The sequence below is a fragment of the Lissotriton vulgaris genome, chromosome 8 (assembly GCF_964263255.1).
Source record: "Lissotriton vulgaris chromosome 8, aLisVul1.2, whole genome shotgun sequence".
NCBI lineage: Eukaryota > Metazoa > Chordata > Amphibia > Caudata > Salamandridae > Lissotriton > Lissotriton vulgaris.
In genome coordinates this window covers 635,988,561-636,009,309 of record NC_141696.1, presented here as the reverse complement: position 1 = coordinate 636,009,309, position 20,749 = coordinate 635,988,561, and the positions used below count along the sequence as shown (strand labels likewise).

General features: G+C 46.7%; 1 protein-coding gene across 1 annotated transcript in view; it reads right to left on the bottom strand.

Annotated features, from left to right (window-relative positions):
* The window catches only part of POLA1 (DNA polymerase alpha 1, catalytic subunit), a 2,033,948-nt gene that overhangs the window by 775,381 nt on the left and 1,237,818 nt on the right, over nucleotides 1-20,749 (bottom strand). Inside the window, exon 27 of the mRNA XM_086934515.1 lies at nucleotides 1,298-1,330. Within this exon, the coding sequence (XP_086790641.1) occupies nucleotides 1,298-1,330 (33 nt within the window). The remainder of the gene's footprint in view (nucleotides 1-1,297; nucleotides 1,331-20,749) is intronic.

Genomic DNA, 20,749 nt, shown 5'->3' with positions numbered 1-20,749 from the left:
CGACTGCAGGCTATAGTGTAATTTTTCACCCTGCCCAGACACAAATAAGAATTATTAGGAAGCCATTACAAATCAAGGCCATACGCACATTGGAGCCTGATTTACTCCTAACAATTAGGTCAATAGTCCTCAATAACAAAGCCAAAATGTCCACATGACAAGCCCGCAATTTCTATTAATTTATTTCCCCAAAGGTTTTAAAAGTTATGAAAAAAATTTAGAGGCCACCGTGTAAGGGGGGCAAGCACTTTTGCACAAAAATTACCCATCACAAAAATGAAAAAAAAACCATGAAATGAAAGGAGAGATTTATTTAAATGTCCAGACACTTAAGTGGGGTCTTTTTAAGCAAAAAGTGTGCAGCGAGAGCCAATGGTGGAAGTGGGCCGACCCACTGCCTCGTTGTATATACTATGCTGAACTAAGCAAACTATGAATGACACTTCAAACGACCAACGTATAAAACGGTGTGACCGAGCACGTATAATATGATGTACTTTTTGTTATGAATTTTATGTAAAACATGAGGCACACAAACCACTGAAGCGGTTTCTAGGACAGACCTAAAAGCTGAAGTAACTGATGTGCAGGATCTAGCACGGTGCTTCCAACGGTACAGTTGTGCTACTAAGTACAGATCGATTCTGTATGCGGCCAGAAGGAGAATACTTGTTACTCCTTGATCGCAAGAGGTTTTTCAAGATAAAAAGTTAGGACATTACATAGTGTATCAAAAATGAACGAAATGAGATTTCATCTGCTTAATACTACTACCACGGACCATTAAAGTTGCCTACATACTCCTTAAAAGCGCATTTTACTCCTAAATTCCAAAATACAATGCAACCTTCCAATTCTCAGTATTAACTGGCTCTGTAGTAGAAAAGTAGAAGCAACACCCCCTCCCTCTCCCTTCAACTGAAACTTAGCGAAGTATCGCGCACTGGAAAGCATTCAGTAGAAAACGAAAGGTGCCAGGAAAACAATCATAATAAACACAACAGTAAAGCCTATACAATACCGCACAACTGAGAGTAAAGTCTAATTAGCACTGCTGCTAATTTGCTAGAAACACCAGCAGACCGACTTCAAGCAGCGCGGCATCATATCTGCCTTGGGAAAAGAATGAAGTTATAAACCCATTAGAAAGGATTACACCGCCACGCAAGGCAACCATGGAGAAATGTTTTCTCCTGTGTTTGGGTTGCTATTTACTCCCATACCGAAACTTCACCAGGTGTGGTCTGCTTCCCTTCATCTCATTTTGGTAGTGCTTGAAAACAAGCAACTTGCTTACCTTCTGTACCATATCGCGAGTATGTAGCAGAATCTAAAAAAAAAGACAAAAAGGAAGTAATTTAGAGCCAACAATGACTGTCATGGCGACACTGATTGCAACAACACTTAATTTTTCCTTCCAGGAGACGGCCACCTTTCTTAGTTGCCACAATAAAATAAAATCACACAATATTTTAGATAAAAAAATAAAATTGGAGTGAAATACCTGCACGTATTTTTGTATTGTCAAACAAGTAGACAAGAAGACGTTTTATTCAAAGCTAATATATTGAAATGGTCTACACAAAATCTGACAAAATGAGAACAGATTCCACAAGCGATTGCAAGTCTTGTAATGAGAGAAGTAGAGGGTAGATTTTATGTTGCACCTTCTATAAACATTTCAATTTTCGAATTACATTAACACCCACATCTCTACGAAAACACAAATCTGCAAGTTCCAAATATATTCCTTTCCTAAGAAAAACAAGCATTTGCAATGCAATAGGTCTCGCATATGTGAAAGTTAGAGTTATTGGTGTTGTAAGTGATAATGTCTTTTACCCATATGTTTTGGTTTGGAGTGGATGTATGTGGTGTGGAGTACAAATATGTGGGTTGGATTGCAATTGTTAGTTGTGGAATTGTGTGGTGTGGATTGGGTTTGTGTAGTGGAATTACGCGACGGTGTGCAGTGTGATTATGTGGATAGTCAATCAATCAAAGAAACTTTATTTCGGCAGTTTCTGCCATTAAAGTACAATAATATAACATTTTTATACTCATCCTAAAATAAAAAAAAATATAGAAGAAAAAAGTATAAAAAGGAACAACACTAACAGTTAAAATATATTAGCGTAATAACCCCAAAAGTAAAGAGGTAGCAAGGGAAAAGGGTCATGCCCGCCCGAGGCAGTGACCCATAAAGTGCATTGAGCATATACAAATATCACATTTGAGGGCGACATTAGTGGCGTATTACATTGCATCAGCCTATGGCACATACTGTTTAAAAATATAAATAAGCACATGCAAAGATTAAAATGAAATAGGCTTCAATTAATACCAATTAAAATCAGGGAAATTGTACTTTTAGAGGAGCGACGACGGCTAAAGTCGCTACTCTAACTACTGGCAAGGCATCTTCGTTTGCTCCACATTGCGAATAAAAATTTAGCAATTGACACTACAAAGACTGGATGGGTATCATGCTTAAGTAACCTTTAGACTTCTCTGTAGTTTCTTATGCCCAGGTTCCTACAGAGTTGAAGAACCCATTTAGATCTAGCAGCACTATATAAGGGGCAAAAAAAGATCACATGGATCTCTGTTTCTTCCACAATCTTGCACCCGGGGCATAGTAACTTTTTTGCACCCACCCAATTATTTGTAAATGCATAGAGGGGGAGCGCCCCGTGCCTGAATTGGAGAAACAGTTTCTTGGCTAAAAGGGGTTGAATGATGTCTAACACAGGCTCCAAACTATAGTGTTGCTTTATATCTAAAAACCCGAAGGCGAGACTAGATGAGTCTGCTGTCTGGAACATATTTGCCAGTCTCTGTTATTTCAAGGGAAGTGTTAAAGATTGATTAGATATAGTAGGGCAAGACTCTTCAGCTGCAGCCCACAGGTCATTTCTCCCTATTTTGCAAAGTTCATACCGGATAAAGGACAGCCAAGGAATCTTCCCCGCCCCTCGAATAGACAAAACTGATTTAAGCTCCTCTCTATAGTGTTCTAGCTCAGGGGTGCTCCATATCCTTCGCCAATAGAGAATCCATTATGTGGATAGTAATTGTGTGTTATTGAGTGTACTGGAATTATGTGAAGTGGGATTGTGTGTTATGGAGTGTAATTAAGTGGAATGGTATTTTGTGGCTTGATGTGGATTTCTGTGTTTTGGATTGGATATAGGAGGTGTGTTGTGCAATTGTGGTCTTGAATTATGGGTTTGTATTTGAATTATGTGGAATGGAAATGTGTAGAGTAGAATTGTGTAGTGTGGAAGTGTGTGCAGTTTAGTGTAATTATGCTGATTGAAATGATGTGGTATAGTGTGGAGTGCATTTGTGTGGATTGTGTTACCAAGTTTGAAAATGATGAAACAATTAAAAAGAAAGGAGTAGTTTCTGTCCTGTAACTCCAGTTCTGTAGTAGGGGTATCTCTGTTATAGTCATAATCTAATGAATAGTCCCGCCCATGTGCGTGGACCCCGGAGCAATCAAAAATAATCTCTTAAATTGTCAAAAATTGCAGACCTGCACAGACACTTAAGAGAGAATTTAAAGACAGATAATGCAGCCTATATCCACAGGCTACACTGTCCAGTACTTCAACTAGACAATTCCACCAAAAATCCGCAAACAGCACAGCTTGTCCAGTGTTTTCCACAGAGCAAATCCTTCCCCTACCAGCAAAAGCCTCTGGAATGATAGAGAAAGTAGTGGACAGACAAGCCCCATAGGCTGCCATTATGCGGCTCAGAACAGGATACTGTGCCTTTAAGAGAACCTTCCAGAACTCTCTCAGTATCCCAGAATGCACAGCAGGTCCCTTTTACTTTCAGTTCTTTTTGAAGGCGTAACACGCCAGACCTGTAGCATTCCTTACATGAATATCTTTCTCCACCGGGGAGGAGGGCGGGCGCTTATGACTATAACAGAGATACCCTTACTACAGAACTGGAGTTACAGGACAGAAACTACTCCTTCTGTAGTAGGGGATCTCTGTGCATAGTCATAATCTAGAGAATAGAATGGCAAGCCCATCCCCACACCAAAGCGGCCGTGGAGAGAAGAGAAATAACACCACTACTCCGCGAACAGATTTCGCAGCGAAGCCTGCCCACCCTGAGCGTCTGTCCAGGCATCAGTGTCCAGACAGTAATGCTTAGCAAAGGTATGGACCGACTTCCAAGTGGCCGCCTTTCAGATCTCTGCAATCGGAACATTACGTAGCAAAGCAGTCGTAGCAGCTTTGCCCCTGGTGGAATGAGCCTTAGGTTTACCCCCTAAGGTCTTATTAGCCATCTTGTAACAATTGTATACAGGACACAATCCACCTAGAGATGGACTGTTTTGAGGTAGCAAGACCGGTCCTGACTGATCCATAATTGATATACAATTGGTCTGACCTACGAATATCTTTGGTTTTATCCAGATAAAATTTCCACACCCTCCTAACATCCAGGGAATGCATAGACCTTTCCGCTGGAGACGAAGGATTCTGAAAAAACGTAGGCAAAGTTATGGTCTGGTTAACATGGAAAGCAGAGATAACCTTTGGAAGAAATTTAGGGTGAGTACGCATAACAACCTTAGCCGAATGAAATACAGTATAAGGTTCTTGGCAACACAACGCCTGAATTTCACTCACCCTACAGGCCGATGTGATGGCCACGAGGAACGCCGCCTTCCAGGACAGGTGCTGCAACGAAGCCTTATGAATAGGTTCAAAAGGCTCCTTCATCAATCTGGACATCACCACATTCAATTACCATGAAGGCGAAGGAAGCCGGACAGGAGGGAACACTTTCTTCAAGCCTTCCAAAAAATCCTTTATCACAGGGATCTGAAAGAAGGAAGTCTGTGAAGGGCATTTCCTGTAGGCAGTCAGCGCTCCGAGATGAACCTTAATGAAATGGAAATTAAGGCCAGACTGCGCCATATGTAGAAGATACGGATGGATGACATCTTCCTTACATGTAGTTAGATCATAGTTCTTGGACTTACACCAGATGCAGAATCTCTTCCACTTGTAAGCATAGGAAGTCCTAGCGGAAGGTCGCTTAGCCTCCTTCAATATGTCCATACAATCTTCTGGTAGATTCAAATGGCCATATTGCACTATCTCAGGAGCCATGCCGCCAAACTCAAAGACGAGAGGTTGGGGTGCACCATCTGCCCCCTGAACTTTGTGAGAAGGTCCGGCCGGCACGGCAGCCGTATGTGAGGAAGGAGATACCGGTGAAGCAGGTTCATCCGCTCCCTGGACTGAGACAGCTTGATGTGCACCGCCGGAATCAGGGGAATGGGTTGAAAAGCGTACAGAAAGCTGTTCGACCAGTTGATCCATAGCACATTACCCAGCGTCCCCTGCTGGTAGTACCTGGAGGCGAAGCCTCGACATTTGCTGTTTTCGGCAGTGGCGAACAGATCTACGTCTGGAGTCCCCCACCTTGCGAAGACTTCTCCTAGTACTTCGTCGTTTATGACCCATTTGTGGTTTTCCTAAATCAGTCTGCTCAGTGCGTCCGCCTGAACATTCTGCACACCTGGTAGATGGGTAGCCGTTATCGTCAGTCCTTTGGCCAGAAGCCAGCGCCAGATCGCCTGCGCCTCCTGAGACAGAGTGCGTGATCTCGAGCCCCCCTGCTTGTTGAGGTAATACATCGTGGTCGTATTGTCCGTCTGTACAAGCAGAGAGTTGGTCTGGAAGGACAGATGAAAGGCCTTTAGCGCCAAGTGAACAGCTCTGAGTTCCAGGATATTGATCTGATACTTGGACTCCGTCGGGGACCACATTCCTTGTATCTGTAAGTCTCTGGAGTGTGCCCCCCAGCCGTGGAGAGACGCATCCGTCACGATAGTCTGCGTGGGAATGTCCTTGTGGAAGGGAACCCCTCGGTGGAGAATCTCTGCTGAACACCACCACTTCAGAGACTGAAGAGCATGTAGAGACAGTCGTATCTTGTCGTCCCAAGACCCTTTCCTCTGATCCCACTGATCCTCCAAGCACTCCTGCAATGGTCTCATATGCAGTCGTGCGTGTGGCGTGAGGAAGGTACAAGAGGCCATCGACCCCAGTAGAGAAGACACCGTCCTCACTGTTGTAGATGGAGCGGTAGATGGAGCGGTCATAAGAGCCTGAGCCTTCCGAAGGAGTGATAATCGTCTCCCCTCCGAAGGAGACACGCTTGCTGACAGCGTATTGATGAAGGCTCCCAAGTACAGTATGCACTGGACCGGAGTCGTGACAGACTTGGACATGTTGATGTGCAACCCCAGCTTGTTCAAGAGAACGCACGCCTTTTGGAAGTGCGCTTGAGCTTCAGAGAATGAAGAGGCCTTGATCAACCAATCGTCCAGGTACGGGTAGACGAACACCTTGTTCTTCCTCAGGTGTGCCGCTACCACTGCCATGCACCTCAAGAATGTTCTGGGCGCAGACTTCAGTCCGAATGGCAGTACTGTGTACTGATAATGATTGGCGCAGACTTGGAATCGCAGGAACTTCCTGCGTTTTTGTGCAGTGGGCACATGGAAGTAAGCCTCCTGTAGGTCTATAGCACATAGCCCGTCTCCCTCTTGCAGCTGAGGATAAATCTGGTGCAACGACAGCATGCGAAATTTCTCTCTGCAAATCCACTTGTTTGCTTGTCGCAAATCCAGAATGGGCCTGAACTCGTTCTTGTTCTTCTTGTGAACCAGAAAGAACCGTGAGTACAGACCTCTTCCTCTTTGAGACAGAGGTACGTCTTCTATCGCCCTTTTCCTTAACAGGGTATCAGCCTCCGCCTGGAGCTCACGCAGTCAAAACTGCGCGCTGACTGGTGGAATTGCTGGAGGCGGGCTGGTGAACCAAAGACTGTATCCATTGCAAACAATATTCAGCACCCACTTGTCCCGAGTAATTTTTCTCCACTCTGCCACAAAAAATTGAACGCTTCCCTCCCACCGGAGTGGGTAACTGATGCAGGGGAAGTAACCACTCAGGGCCTAGACCCGGCCGGGCCCTTGTCCGCTGCTGCGGACTGCTGCCCGCCTCTGCCCTTCTGGCGCTTCTGGAAGGGCCTCCGGAACTGCTGCTGCTGTTGTTGCTGCTGTCCCGAAGCCTGTCCTCGCCCTCTGCCCTGCGCCCCGTACCGTCTCAGGAACGGGCGGTAGGTCTTCTTCTCCTTGGACTTCTCCAACCCGATGGCCGTCAGGGTCTCGGCCTCCGCTTTCATGCGGCCCATCTAGTCGTCCGCATGCTTGCCAAACAGGGTTTCCCCCGAGAAAGGCAGGTTGGCCACCCGTTGTTGAGCCTATGGCTTGAGAGACGAAAGTCGAAGCCAAGCGTGGCGCCGTTGGTTGACACCTTGGCAGTACCCATGCGCCGCCAGAAAGGACACATAAGCAGCCGCGCTGATGAGCTGGTTCGACACCACCATCCCTCATTCAGGATCTCCTGAAAATCTTCTTTCGTCTCTCGAGGAAGGAGCTCTGCGAATTGCTGGAGGGACTCCCATAGGGCTCGGTCGTATCGCCCTAGCAAGGCCGCGGCACTGGCCGCCTTCATCGTGGTAGACGCTGTCCCACAGACCTTCCTGCCAGCCGAGTCTATCCAGCGGCTCTCCTTATCAGGAGGCACTGTAGACGAAGGGGTGGTGGAGTGCCACTTCCTAGCTACCGTCACTATGACAGAGTCCGGTGTTGGATCCATCCTAAGAAAAGCCGGGTCAGAATCCGGAGCCCGGTACTTCTTGAGGAGCCTGGAGGGGGCCGCCTTCTTCACCGCCGGAGTGAGAAACAACTCATTGGCAGGCTCCACCAAACCTGGTACTAGAGGCAGCAAAGGTCGAGACAGGTTCTTTTTATGTAGCGTCTCGAAAATCACGGACGTCGTGGGCGTAGGCACCGTCACCGTGATGCCCAACTTAGCCACACCCCTCAGCAGAACATCTTGGAATGAGACAATGTCATGGACAGGCGACACCCTCGTCCCCGGGAATTCCGACAAAGTCGGCGAGTATTCCCTGGTCCCAGAAGAGTTTGTGTGGGATCTGGATCTGCGCCTCCTGTGGCGTCATCTTGATCTTGTCGACGACCGGTGACGACTACGCGATCTCCCCCTCCGGTCGGAGCGAGAACGCGATATCCTTGGCTTCGGCTGCTCCACAGGCCTCACAGGAGCAGGCGACTTTGGACGCTCCACAGGCCTCACAGGAGCAGGTGACTGCGGCCTGACCGGGGGCCTCGGCTGAGGAGTCCCCTTAGGCAGCATCGGGTTCGTGGTAGTGAAGCCGTCCTTGCCGGAACCAAAGGCAGTCCAGAAGCAGAGGATGAAAATGAGGAGGGGGCGGCGGAAGCGGAGGCGGAGTGGGATTCTGCAGTGGAGGATCCTTGGGCAAAGGAGGAGGAGGGGAAGGTGTCCTCGGCTTAGGAGGTATATATACCTCGGAGTACACAGAGCCCTGTGACTCCCTTCTCTTCTTAGGCGGAGGCGATGGCGAGGCAGAGCCTATCGGTGCACGCCAGCGGGTCCCAGCGGACCCAGAGAAACTCCTGGCGCCAGAACTCCTCCTGCACTTCATTGGCGTCGAAGAACGCCGCCTCGATGGCGACCGTCGTTCTCTCGACGTCGTACGCCCTCTTCTCGACGGCGAACGCCTCCGTCTCGACGGCGAACGCCTCCGTCTCGACGGCGAACGCCTCCGTCTCAACGGCGAACGCCTCCGTCTCGACGGCGAACGCCTCCGTCTCGACGGCGAACGCCTGCGAGACCTCGATGTCAAGGATCCCCTCGACGACGACCTCCTCCTTTTCGCCGACGGCAATAGGCGGTGTCGCCTCGACGGCGAGCGCCGGGTCGCCTCTCGACGCCGATGACTCAACGGCGATGAAGATATCGTCAACGCTGATCTCGACGGTGGTCTAGTCAGATCCTTTGACGCCGAACGTCGACGTCGCCTCGACCCAGAGCCCTGGGGAGAAGGGGAACAGACTGTTGTCATCCCTCTTGACGCCGTCGTCGGTGCTATCGATGCCGGCGGAGAACATGGACGTTTGCTGGTCTTCCTGCCCCTGGAGAGCCCTCCAGAGGCCTCAGCATGGGCAGATGAAGTATCCCCAGACCCACCTTGTGACTTCAGTCTATCTTCCAGGCCTTGGAGCCTGATCTTCATCCTATCTCTCAGGGTCCTGCTGGAAAAGGACTGACAAATGTCACACTCCCCGGGACATGAGATAAGAAGGCAGATGATGCACACCTCGTGTTGGTCCGACTTGGCCTTCTTCCTCGAACACTCTGGGCATTTGTCAAACAAAGCAGGCATTGTGACAAATAAAAGAGTGCTCAAAGACACACACAAGGAAGAAAGCACCAAAGTACTTCAAATAAAAGCACTCAAACACTTGAAAAGTGAAAAAATTGCAAATAAACCCTAGAAAGGGGGAGCTCAATGGTCCAGGGTCCTGCTTGCAGGAGCCGGAAAAAAGAACTGAAAGTAAAAGGGACCTGCTGTGCATTCTGGGATACTGAGAGAGTTCTGGAAGGTTCTCTTAAAGGCACAGTATCCTGTTCTGAGCCACATAATGGCAGCATATGGGGCTTGTCTGTCCACTACTTTCTCTATCATTCCAGAGGTTTTGGCTGGTAGGGGAAGGATTTTCTCTGTGGAAAACACTGGACATGCTGTGCTGTTTGTGGATTTTTGGTGGAATTGTCTAGTTGAAGTACTGTACAGTGTAGCCTGTGGATATAGGCTGCATTATCTGTCTTTAAATTCTCTCTTAAGTGTCTGTGCAGGTCTGCAATTTTTGACAACTTAAGAGATTATTTTTGATTGCTCCGGGCTCCACGCACATGGGCGGGACTATTCACTAGATTATGACTATACACAGAGATCCCCTACTACAGAAGTCGGCCTTTCATTGTGCACACATTCACAAAAAAAAAAAAAAAGTTGCTTCCACAAAAAAAATGTCGGAAAAGAACAACTAATATCTGTGAGATATGGGAGACAGAGAAGAGCTCTTCACATTCTTTGAGGTGGAGGAAGGGGCATATACATTGCATTACACCACTGTGTAACCTCAATGAAAAGTTGACGAGCGCATGAAAGAGTTTTTTTTGGGAGGCTAGAGCCTATAATGATTTTCCTGTTTCTTCGTTAATGCTGGTTGATTTTGAAACTGGATGTGCTGCTTTATTGAGAGGTTATTTAACAGTTTTTCTCACAACCACTGAAAGTGCATGGTTGCTGGTGATCTGTTTTTTCACTGCAAAGGTATTTGAGGCTTTACGTGAGCACCAGTTATGTTACACACAAACGCAATCCTTAAACAAAGACTGAAAACCCTTGACAGCTATTTGCACTTTCCAGAGTTTATTATCATTAACAATGGTTTTTAGCGCTCTTTCCCCCGCTTTGTGTTTTAATATCAATGCAAAAAAGATAAGCTAACTAACGTGGGTATTGGAGAGGTGTAACCCAAAATACGCCACAGGTATTTTATACTAATGTAAATGGTAATATTTAATAGTAAAATGAGCCACATACATTCTTCAAAGGTAGCATTCTAGAAAAGTTTTATTTGCCTAAGCACCACAGTTCTGAAAATATTTGCCAATTTCTAAAAGCATTTTGCATTCAGTAAGTGTGATCTGTGAGGTTTACCAAGTCTGGCTTTAACTGAAACACATTTAATTATTGGACTTGTAGTTTTGGCTTCCCTTGGTAGGCCCACCTCTCCTAGCCAAATGGGAGTAGTGCTGCAGTTCGCTAAAACATTGGGACTGAATGCACGCTGTCCACAGCATGTGTCCGCTGGGCTTCAGTTTCCAGAGCCTTCTTCCTTTTCAATGTCACGGACCTGTGACTTACTCCTTCAAGGCCATGCCAGTATTTCAAAGTCGAGCCTCTGTCCTAAGCCAGACAGTCTTTCTGAGGAGATGGACTAGCGTGACTGACTAGATCACAGCCCTGCCTGTCTGCCTTCATGAGGTGCCAGCCTGCTGCATAATCTTTTTTTCCTTGTAAGCAGATGGCCTGAAGGGTCTTGGACACGTGAATGTTTATTTAAATAATCACTAAAGCTAATTACAATTCCTTATAACGTACGGGAGAGGGAAAGTTTGTTTGTCAGCAGGAGGCAAGCAACCATGATATTAAGAAAAAAATGGCTGCATGATCAGTTTTTGCCGAAGCCTTTTCAGGAATTTCCTATCCAGCCTCGCAGCTCACCCAAGTACCAGTCAAAGCCTTCAGCTGATCTCATTGTAAAGGCCTTTCTGACAACAACAAAAAAATGCTTCATCTCCAGGCAGGAAGAAATGATAGAGAAACTAAACTCCTGAGTCCCTCCATGCAACATACATAGCTAACTCATTACATCAGCCAAAAGTACTACACTATCAGTGAATCCATCAGCACACGCAGAACACTGTTCAAGCACTGCATCAACCCCCACCAGACCCACCTAATCCTCACTCCACAGAAAAGGAAAATGCCATCAATTTCTTCTTCAGTGAAAACATACAGAACTAACAGGACAGACAATACCGAGCCTGCTTCATGTCATTCACCCACCCTTACTATAGAGTCTAGCAAATAGTCAGCCTTCAAATCCCTATTTCTTAAAGATCTGGCTAACGTACTCAATTTACTCAAAGCCACTTTCCTTATGAAGATGTCTTACCATTGTCCTTCATCAAAGCTCTCTCTGGTGATGCTATCTTGCAACTTACCATTGTTAATGCCTCACTCAAACAAGGCATCTTCCACAAGCTCTCAAGACCCGACAGATCCTTCCACTCCTAAAGAAACTTACACTAGATCCCGATGAACTTACCAACTACTGGACTATCAATCCCCTATTATTCATTGCCAATATCATTGAAAAAGTAGTCCATGTTCAACTCCATGACCACATCAATGCGAACCATCTCCTTCACAATGTTAAGGAAAGTATAAAATGCAAAGAAATCTCACCACACAGACATCAGTAGAGAGTGGTGCAGAACTATACGTAGTTAAAGAGCAGCACAAGCCTAAGCTTCACAAGGACGCAAAGTAGGTGAGAATTTCACTAGAAAGCAGAAAAAAGATCAGCAAGTTTTAGTTAAATAGGAAAACATGTTTAACATGCCTTGAAGAGTTTACGATGACAGCTCACAAACATGTATCCTATTCCCATTGTGAATCGAGACATGACTTGGGAAATATGTTGTCAAAGGTACCTTTAGTCAAGAGTATACAGAGTCAGATAAGAAGTCATGGGAACAGAGCAATTAACCCTAACACACTCAGGGTAAGAAGGTTAATGTTTAAAAGCTCTGTTAGGATTATGATAAGGGAAACCAAGAGGGGAGAACATATGTTTAAGGACACCAGTAATGTTTATGTGAAAGTATATTAACTCATATTTTTCTTGACATTCATTTTCAAGATAATCAGCATTTTTGTGAGCATATAAAGGGCTGCCTGCGAGCAGTGTTTTTTAAATTTTTTTTGTCCTCTGTCCTCATCTCACCAAGTATGCTTCTGCAATTCTTGGGTAGCTGCCCTTCCGACCTGTGCGCCATGCGCCTACTGCATTTGCTTTAGTCTAATGCCCGAAACCAGACCTGCCCCTTTGTTGGTGGCTTGGTGTAATCATAGGACCAGAAGGTGTTACACAAAACCAAGACATCTACCCCACACTGTAAAGGCCTGCGAGATATTCAAACAGTTGTCATTATCAATTCCCTGGTCCAATCTAGCCATTATGGAGGCAGCTTTGACCCAAACCTGAAGCTTGGGGGGCAAAGGGTCTTTCCACTTCAAACATATTTCCCTTCATGCTATTAAAACCGGGTACAACATTAAGCATCTATGTGTATGTCTCAACTTCTTGCTTAGCGTACTATCATCCCCAAATAATACTAGAGTCTTATTTAAAAATGATTTTCTCCCTGAAAAAACCACATAAGGCCTCCTCAACTCCCCTCCAAAAGGCGAAGAGTCTGGGGCACTCAAAATATGTGTAAATCGTTAGCATAGATAAGGTCACATCTTGGGCATTTGGGGTTGGAGAGAGGAGCGAACCTTGCTATCCTGGCAGGGGTGTTGTATAGCTGATTAATAACAAATAGAGGATTCTTCTTAAGGTTTGCCAGTTTAACATACTTGTACAACAGCTTCAAGGAGGGTTCATAAAGATCTTCAATATCACATTCCAAGGGGACCTGATTCTATTTAAGATGTGGAGGGGGGTATTCCTTGTCCTCTGCCTCTACAAACATCTTATACCATTTTGAGATTTCCTTGCTTTTAGGATTTACATCTTGGAAGGACTGCTCCACCTCCCAGATGCCTTGTATTTCACTCTTCTCCGAAGCAAACAAAGAAAATAATTGCATATATTTAAATCTGTAGAGGCCACTTCCAATCCTAGCCCTCAAAGCCTCCCATGGGTGGACACCCTCAGAAGATACCAAATCTGACCAAGTGGTGATACCTGCTCTTTTGATTGATGTTGCAAGGCTATCTTTAAGGCATTCCTGTGTCCTAGGGGAGATCCAGATTGGGGTAAACTCGGAGTAATACCCTATCCCCCATCTACTTCTAACCTTATGCCACAAACTAAGGGCATCCTTCAGTACTTTAAATCACACTTTTTTGAAGTACTTAGGTGCTCCGAATTTATATAGGAAACCTGTCCCCCCCTCCTGCCTTATTTCTGCCAAAATTTTGCCCCAAGTGGACTCATCTGGTTTCGTGAGCATCATCATGATATGTTTTAATTGAAAAGCGATACAGTACCATTTAATATCCGGAAGGGCCAACCCCCTTTAACCAGCCTGCGCCTGAGCTTCTTCCAAGCCAGTCTGGCACCTTTATGGGCCCAGATAAAACTTGTGATCTTACTCTGGATTTCACGGAGGTCTAATTTTGGAAAGGTAAGGGGAATGGTATTAAAGAGATATGTTAGTTTAGGGAGAACTACCATTTTGACTAGGTTGACCCTGCTGTAGATTGTTAAAGGAAGATTTTTCCACCTGGCTAATAATCGGTCAACTTCTTTTATAGTCATGTTTAGATTGACCTGCAGAATTCTGTCAATCTCTTTAATGATTGTAATACCCAAGTATTTAAACTCTTGACTCCAGTTGTCTATATTCCAGAGCATCACCTCCGTTTTAGAGGTATTAGCTAGATATCCTAAAAAAGCTCAGAATTCCTCTAACAAGACTTCAACCCTTGGTATTGCCATCGCTGGGTTATCCATATATAGTAGCAGATCATCCACGTATAAAGAGACCTTGCTGCTGTATTGGTGAGATTTAAAGGAAGTAATCAGATCTGGCCTTATTGTTCGAGCCAGGGGTTCTATATAAATATTGAAAAATAGGGGTGAAAGGGGGCAGCCCTGTCTCATTCCTCTTAGAATGTCAAAGTTAGATGTTAAGACCCCATTTAATATTATTTTAGCGTAGGCCCCCTGATAATTTACCAGACTCTGGATAAAAATAGGCCCAAAACCTATTGACCTTAACACTACCCAAAGGTAAACCCCACAGACTATCAAACGCTTTGGCCGCATCTAATGCCACTACGACCAAAGGTTCGGATCGAGCTGTGGCAAGATCTTTATTGCCAATTAGTTGCTGCGTTTGTTCTTGTATGTATCTATTAGAAATAAAGCCTTTCTGGTCGGCATTGATCAGCTGTGAAGCGATTTTGAACAACCACCCTGCTAAGATGCTCATAAACATCTTATAGTCAGCATTCAGCAGGGCGATCGGTCTATAGGAATCCATCCTTTGCGGATCCTTTCCGGGTTTCAGAATAAGCACAATAGTTGCCTCTCCATGAGCTAGGTATCTTGCCCTCTAGCTGATAGACTGAATTGAATAAAAAACCCAAAATCGGGGCCAGCTCTTCCTGCAGAAGTTTATATATCTCACTAGGAAGTGCATCTGTGCCTGCTGCTTTGTTGTTTTTACACTTTCTGATTTGCTCTCTAATCTCACCCTCGGTTATTGGGGCATCTAGGCAGTCACAGCTTTCAGCTGTTAGAATCGAAAGGGATTGCTCCCTCAGCCAGATCTTAAGGGTCTCCGTATTAGGTGTACTTTCATCCTTATACAACTCCGAGAATAATGAAATGATCCAAGCTTGCATGTCCACCAGTCTGTTCGATGTTTCCCCATTTTCATTGATAATTATTGTGGTTTTTTACACGTTCTGCCCTGGCTCTCCATGCCAAAAGTGCTCCTGCCTTCTCTCTGTTGTAGGAAAGTGGACATCTGACTATGGTTACCCCAACTTTTTGCCTAGTGTTTAGCTGGTTTTCGACTTAGTTGACCTGAGACCCTGCTATGCAGGACCCCAGGCCCTCTGCTCTCTCTGTTAAAAAGGACACCATGTACTCTAGGTACATACCAATTGGATCATGGATCACCTTGCGAGCCCCTGTACAGTGTACCTTAGGTACCCAGGGCAAAGGTGCATCCAAGGCCTACCAGGGGCTGCAACACGTATTGTGCCACCCCTGGCCTGGCCTTACTATTTGACACAACTGGCTGATCACTCAGCTGGGGCAAGGTGGTATAATCACCCTTTGCTTTAGGTATAGTATTTCTATATCCAACACATACAAGGACACACAGTAACCTATAAGTCACTCCTATGGTAGGCCTTATCAATCCTGGAGGCAGAGTGCTTGGTTATGTGTGAGATGGTGCTGTAGCATGAGCTGAGCTTGTCTGCAGCTTTCGGGACCATGTCCTTTAGCTGTTTCCTGATAGCGTCATACCATATACTCTTAAGTGCATTATGAACCTCGCGGTTAAATGCTAACTCTGGTTTGACATTATCAAAACATGTCGAGTAAGGTGTCATACGAATTGGAATACTACCCCCTCGCCAATTCTGGCGACGGGGGTAGCATTCCACCCTTCTAGAGGGACACAACATGTAGAGAACCTGAACCCCAGTTAAAGTTAAACAGAGCCTCAGCATCACAAAATGGATGCTGCCACCACAGACACAAGTCTGACCTCCTGCTGCTGGGAGTCCTTCGAGCGAGGGAGGCTTGGACAAAGGGTTTCCTGCCTTGGGAGGTGCTAGCACCACCCCAGACAGGATTTTGTGTATCTGGTTAGGTAGGGCTGAATAGAATCAGACATGCCCGGGGCACACAAGGTGTCCCCGAGCATAGGCCAGTTCAAACCGGTGCTGGGGCACTCCAGCCCCAGCTCTGGCGCGAAACTGGACAAAGGAAAGGGGGTGTAACCACCCCCTTTCTGGTCCCACCCATAGGAGGGACCTAGTAGGTAGTCCAGCCCCTAGATTTGGCTTAAAAGTAGGAGCTGAGCCCCAAGACGGCAGATTACCTTGAAATTAGACAAGAAGAAGAAGAAACTCTGGACCTTAGACGTTCTGCTGCTCAGAAGACTGAAGAATCTCCCTTGTGGCCAAGGAGTGGCCACCCTGTGAACACAAGCAACATCCAGCAATCAACGACTGCTTTGCCGCCGCCTCCCGCCAGAGCCTGAGCCCAGAGCCTGACAAGAAGCAGACTCCCAGACATCTAACAGCCCGATCCACAGTCCCTACTACGCTGAGACGAGTGGAGGCGCCCTGGGACGTGGGACCGGACCTCTTGAAAAGTCCACGAGAAGCTGATTGCGCAGCCCCTGAGGTACCCTCATCGCTGTGCTTGGGGTCTTGAGAAGCCCCACCACCGAGCTACATTTGCACCAAGGACCAGCCCTCCAACTCTCACAAGATCTGCGTGGGGCCCTTCTGCTTTGTTCCACTCGACGCGCCTATCCGGTTACTAGTCTGTTGGCTAGTAGCCATTTTGGCGACCAAACGACAACTTTCCACCGCTAGTCTGGTTGCTCCAGTCTGGCCCTTGCTGCTCCCAAAAGCAGAAACCCCTCTGAGCTTGCTGGTTAGAGTGAGAAGCCTTCTCTGTTTCCTGCGTGGCTTGCATTAGCCAAGGCCTGTTTGCTCCGATCAAGAAGCCAACTCCGCCATCAACTAGAGCCTACGTGGGACAGCTCGTGAGTGACTCCTGGTCGTCGTCATCGTCGCCTAGTCCACGCTGCTGAAGAGACAAGCTTCACGACATCACCTGTTGGCACCCGACAACACCCGGTTCCTTCCTGGTTCCACGCCGGTCACTGGCTAGTGACTGAACATTGTCCCCTCTGCTTTCAGGTCTTCATCACTTCAGATCTACCCTTGGATCCACCGGAAATCTTCACATCAGGTCGCCTGCAGCATCAACACTCCAAGGCTCCATCCGGACTCCTGCAGAATCCCGACACACTTTGGCTCCACTGCACCCGCTTCCTGTGGGTGAGGTAACGCTGGCACTCCGGTGCCCCCGAGTAGTTTAACACTCCTAGTGTCCAGATTCCAAAGGGTTAAGTCCTAGACTGAACGGAAGACTTCGTACCTTCACCTTTTTAACTTTTACGCATCCATTGGTTTCAATGTGAACTGCTTCTAATTTTGCGGACTGCAAACCAGATGCCGTGGGCCTCCTAGTTCCTAACTTGAGTTAGTAAAGCATAGCCCCAGCGAATCCCAAGACCCTAGGCCTTACTTCCTTTCGACTCGTGGTACTTATACCACTTCTTTAGTATATGGTTTTAGGGGCCACCCGGGCCTATCCATATTTGTGCCACTTTTGTATACTTATCAATTGCATTGTTTTAGCGTGTTTGCTTCTGTGCTCATAAAGAGTTCAGGGGACTATTTGTAGTAATAAATACATATATATTTTGAATATATATCCTGTGTGTGGTGTTCTTTCACTTGGTGTTCAAGGGGGTTACATATGGTAATACAGCTGGCTTCACATGCCAAAGGAGTTTAGCCTAAGACTGCTTTGTCCACGCTACCACTAGGATAGCTGGTCTAGAAGGTTGGCTTACAACCAATCACCATAAGGGTTGTTTGGACTGATACAAGGTGATCACTAGAACTAGTGAGCATCATATATCAGGCCAACTTCTCACAAGGAGAACATCTTTCCGAATTGCTCATACCTCTTGGATACCCGATCAGGTGGTGCAGTCGGGAATGCGAATTGGGAAGTAGAGGCCTGGATAACCAGGCTCTCGGGGTGGGATGGGTGGACAAGAAACTAGGGTCGCCCGGAGCAGGGATGGGTGGACAAGAAACTAGGGTCGCCCGGAGCAGGGCGGTGGCGCCTAGCGACGTTCCTATCTACAGGGGAACCTGTAGAGGGCCTGGACCAGGTGCCCAACAGGACGTCCGTGAGATCCTCATTAAACGACAGTAGAGGCTCTGGAGAGGGGGGTTGTTGGGGGAGTCAGAAGAGCTATGTCGCCTCTTTGACTTCTAGTGCCGCTTACCTGAGGACTTGGAGCCCGACAAGTGGTGTCGACTCGCCGAGCTGTGATGAATCGGGCCCGAGACCGGTCCCTCGACCTCCTTCCGGACCGGGACCTCGAACGGCGCGGGCCGACTGCCGTAGCTCGAGGCGCTTACGGAACCGCTCCGGCCTTGCCTTCAACGTCAAGGCGAGACAGTCAGGGCACGACTTGTCATCTCGGTGGGGCCCCAAGCAATGTAGGCACCGGCGATGGGGGTCGGTAGCCAACATCAGTCGGCTGCAGTCGGCACAGGGCTTGAACACGGGCATCCCTACCGGCACCGATGGAGTCGTGCGACTCGAAACGGATCCAAAAAGGATAGAAAAAGCTTAGTCAAAAAGTGACTAAAGGGTACCACTTTCTCCGGACCTGCGATTGCTGGCGCGGAAAAAAGAAGAACTGACATCAGCGCACGAGGGCGGCGTCCAAGTGCTCCGACGACGTCATCCCGGCGCCAACGACGTCGACGACGGACGCGCAGACGACGCCTACCGACGCGCAGGGGTACTGGTACGCAAAATTTTCCGGATCCAGTCTGACGCCTGGGGATATTCTAAGGTAAGGAATCTAATACTAACCGGTTTCTTTCAGATATTAAATTAAAAAGAGTTAGAAAGGACATTAGATAAGTGTCCCTTCCTTCAGTGCTGTTGATAGGATTGCCTCCTTAACAGTGTATGTGTTTTACTAGATCCCTTTTATAAGGGTCCCAATGTGCACGATGTATTTCTTGTACCAGGTCTATATTTGGGGATTTTAGCAGTGTTTTAGTAGTGATATCATGAACCCCTTAAGATCAGAACCTTCTAAAGCTTCAGGGACATTAATCAGTCTCAAATTGTTCCTTCTGGAATGGTTTTCCAGCCATTTCCTTGTTCTGGCTTATTAATTTGGCCATTTCTGCTGAGGAAGCTTTGATTGCTTTCTTAATTTTCGTGATTTCCTGCTCGAGAGCGTCAGTTCTTAAGGATACATCTTCCAGTTTATGAGCTAATACAGCACACAATGCCTGTATTGCCGCTTGGTTGTTCTCAGAGACAGCAAATCTACTCTCTACCTTGTCTTTGAGTACTAGAAGAATATCAGCCACTGATCCTGGGCTAGAAGTAGAGGGATATGGAGTGTTGCTTATTTTGTTGACTCCAGACAGAGATCCGGCTCACCATCTTGCACCTCTAGGACACCAAAACTATTTGATATAGAAATCGCAGGATGAACCAATATCTGGGGACCACAAAAACACCCAGGCAGTGCCGCCGTCATGCTATCAGGGGCTGGGAGTATAGGGGAAAATTGTGTTTTACAGCCAGTGGTGCCTTATTTTGAGATTGTTTCGATTCCATCCTTCCAGTAGTATTGGAACAAGAGCCTTCTCTGCTGGGAACACAACAGGCGCGGGCGGCAAGAACATTATAGTATGAATTCATAGAAGGTGTTATCTTTATCTTGGGGACCGATGGCTTCTTTCCTCTACCTCTGCCTCGCCTTTTATAGACTCTGAAGAATCTGTTCTTTCTCTCTTTTTCTCCACCCTTTCTCCTTCACCTCCTATCTTTATTTGTGTGATTGGCAGGGTTACAATTGGGGGGGCAAGAATCTTGAGCATACAATCCAGTATGTAGGAGAGTAGGGTCTGCAATCCTATGGTCACCCCAGATTTTTGCTTTTTGCTTCACTTGTTTACGACTTTCCCTGGCTGTGGGCCTGCTAATCAGACCCACAGTCTAGCTGTTCTCTCTCTAAATTGACATCCATGTACTTTAGGTGCATTTACCAATTGGTATTGGGTCACTCTTGTAAGTCCTTGTACAGTGTACCTTAGGTACCCAGGGCATAAGTGTACCCAAGGCCTACCAGGGGCTGCAGCATGTATTGTGCCACCCCTGGCTGGCCATCTAAACAGACACAACTGGCTGGTAACACAGCTGAGGCAAGCTGGTGTAATCACCCTTTGCTTTAGATATAGCATACCTATATCTAACCCTAAAATGGACACATATACTCCTATAAGTCACTCCTATAGCAGGCCTGAACAATCCTGGAGGCAGAGTGCTTGGAATTATGTGAGATGGTGCTCTAGCATGAGCTGAGCCTGTCTGCAGCTTTCAGAACCAAGTCCTTTAGCTGTTTCCATGATAACGCTATACCATATACTCTTAAGTGCATTATAATCCTCGCGGTTATTGCTAACTTTGGCATAGCATTATCAAAACATGTCGAGTAAGGTGTCATACGAACTGGAATACTACCCCCTCGCCAGTTCTGGCGACGGGGGTAGCATTCCACCCTTTTAGAGGGACACACAATGTATGTAACTGTGAACCCCGGTTAAAGTTAACTCGAGTCTCAGCATCACAAAATGGATGCTG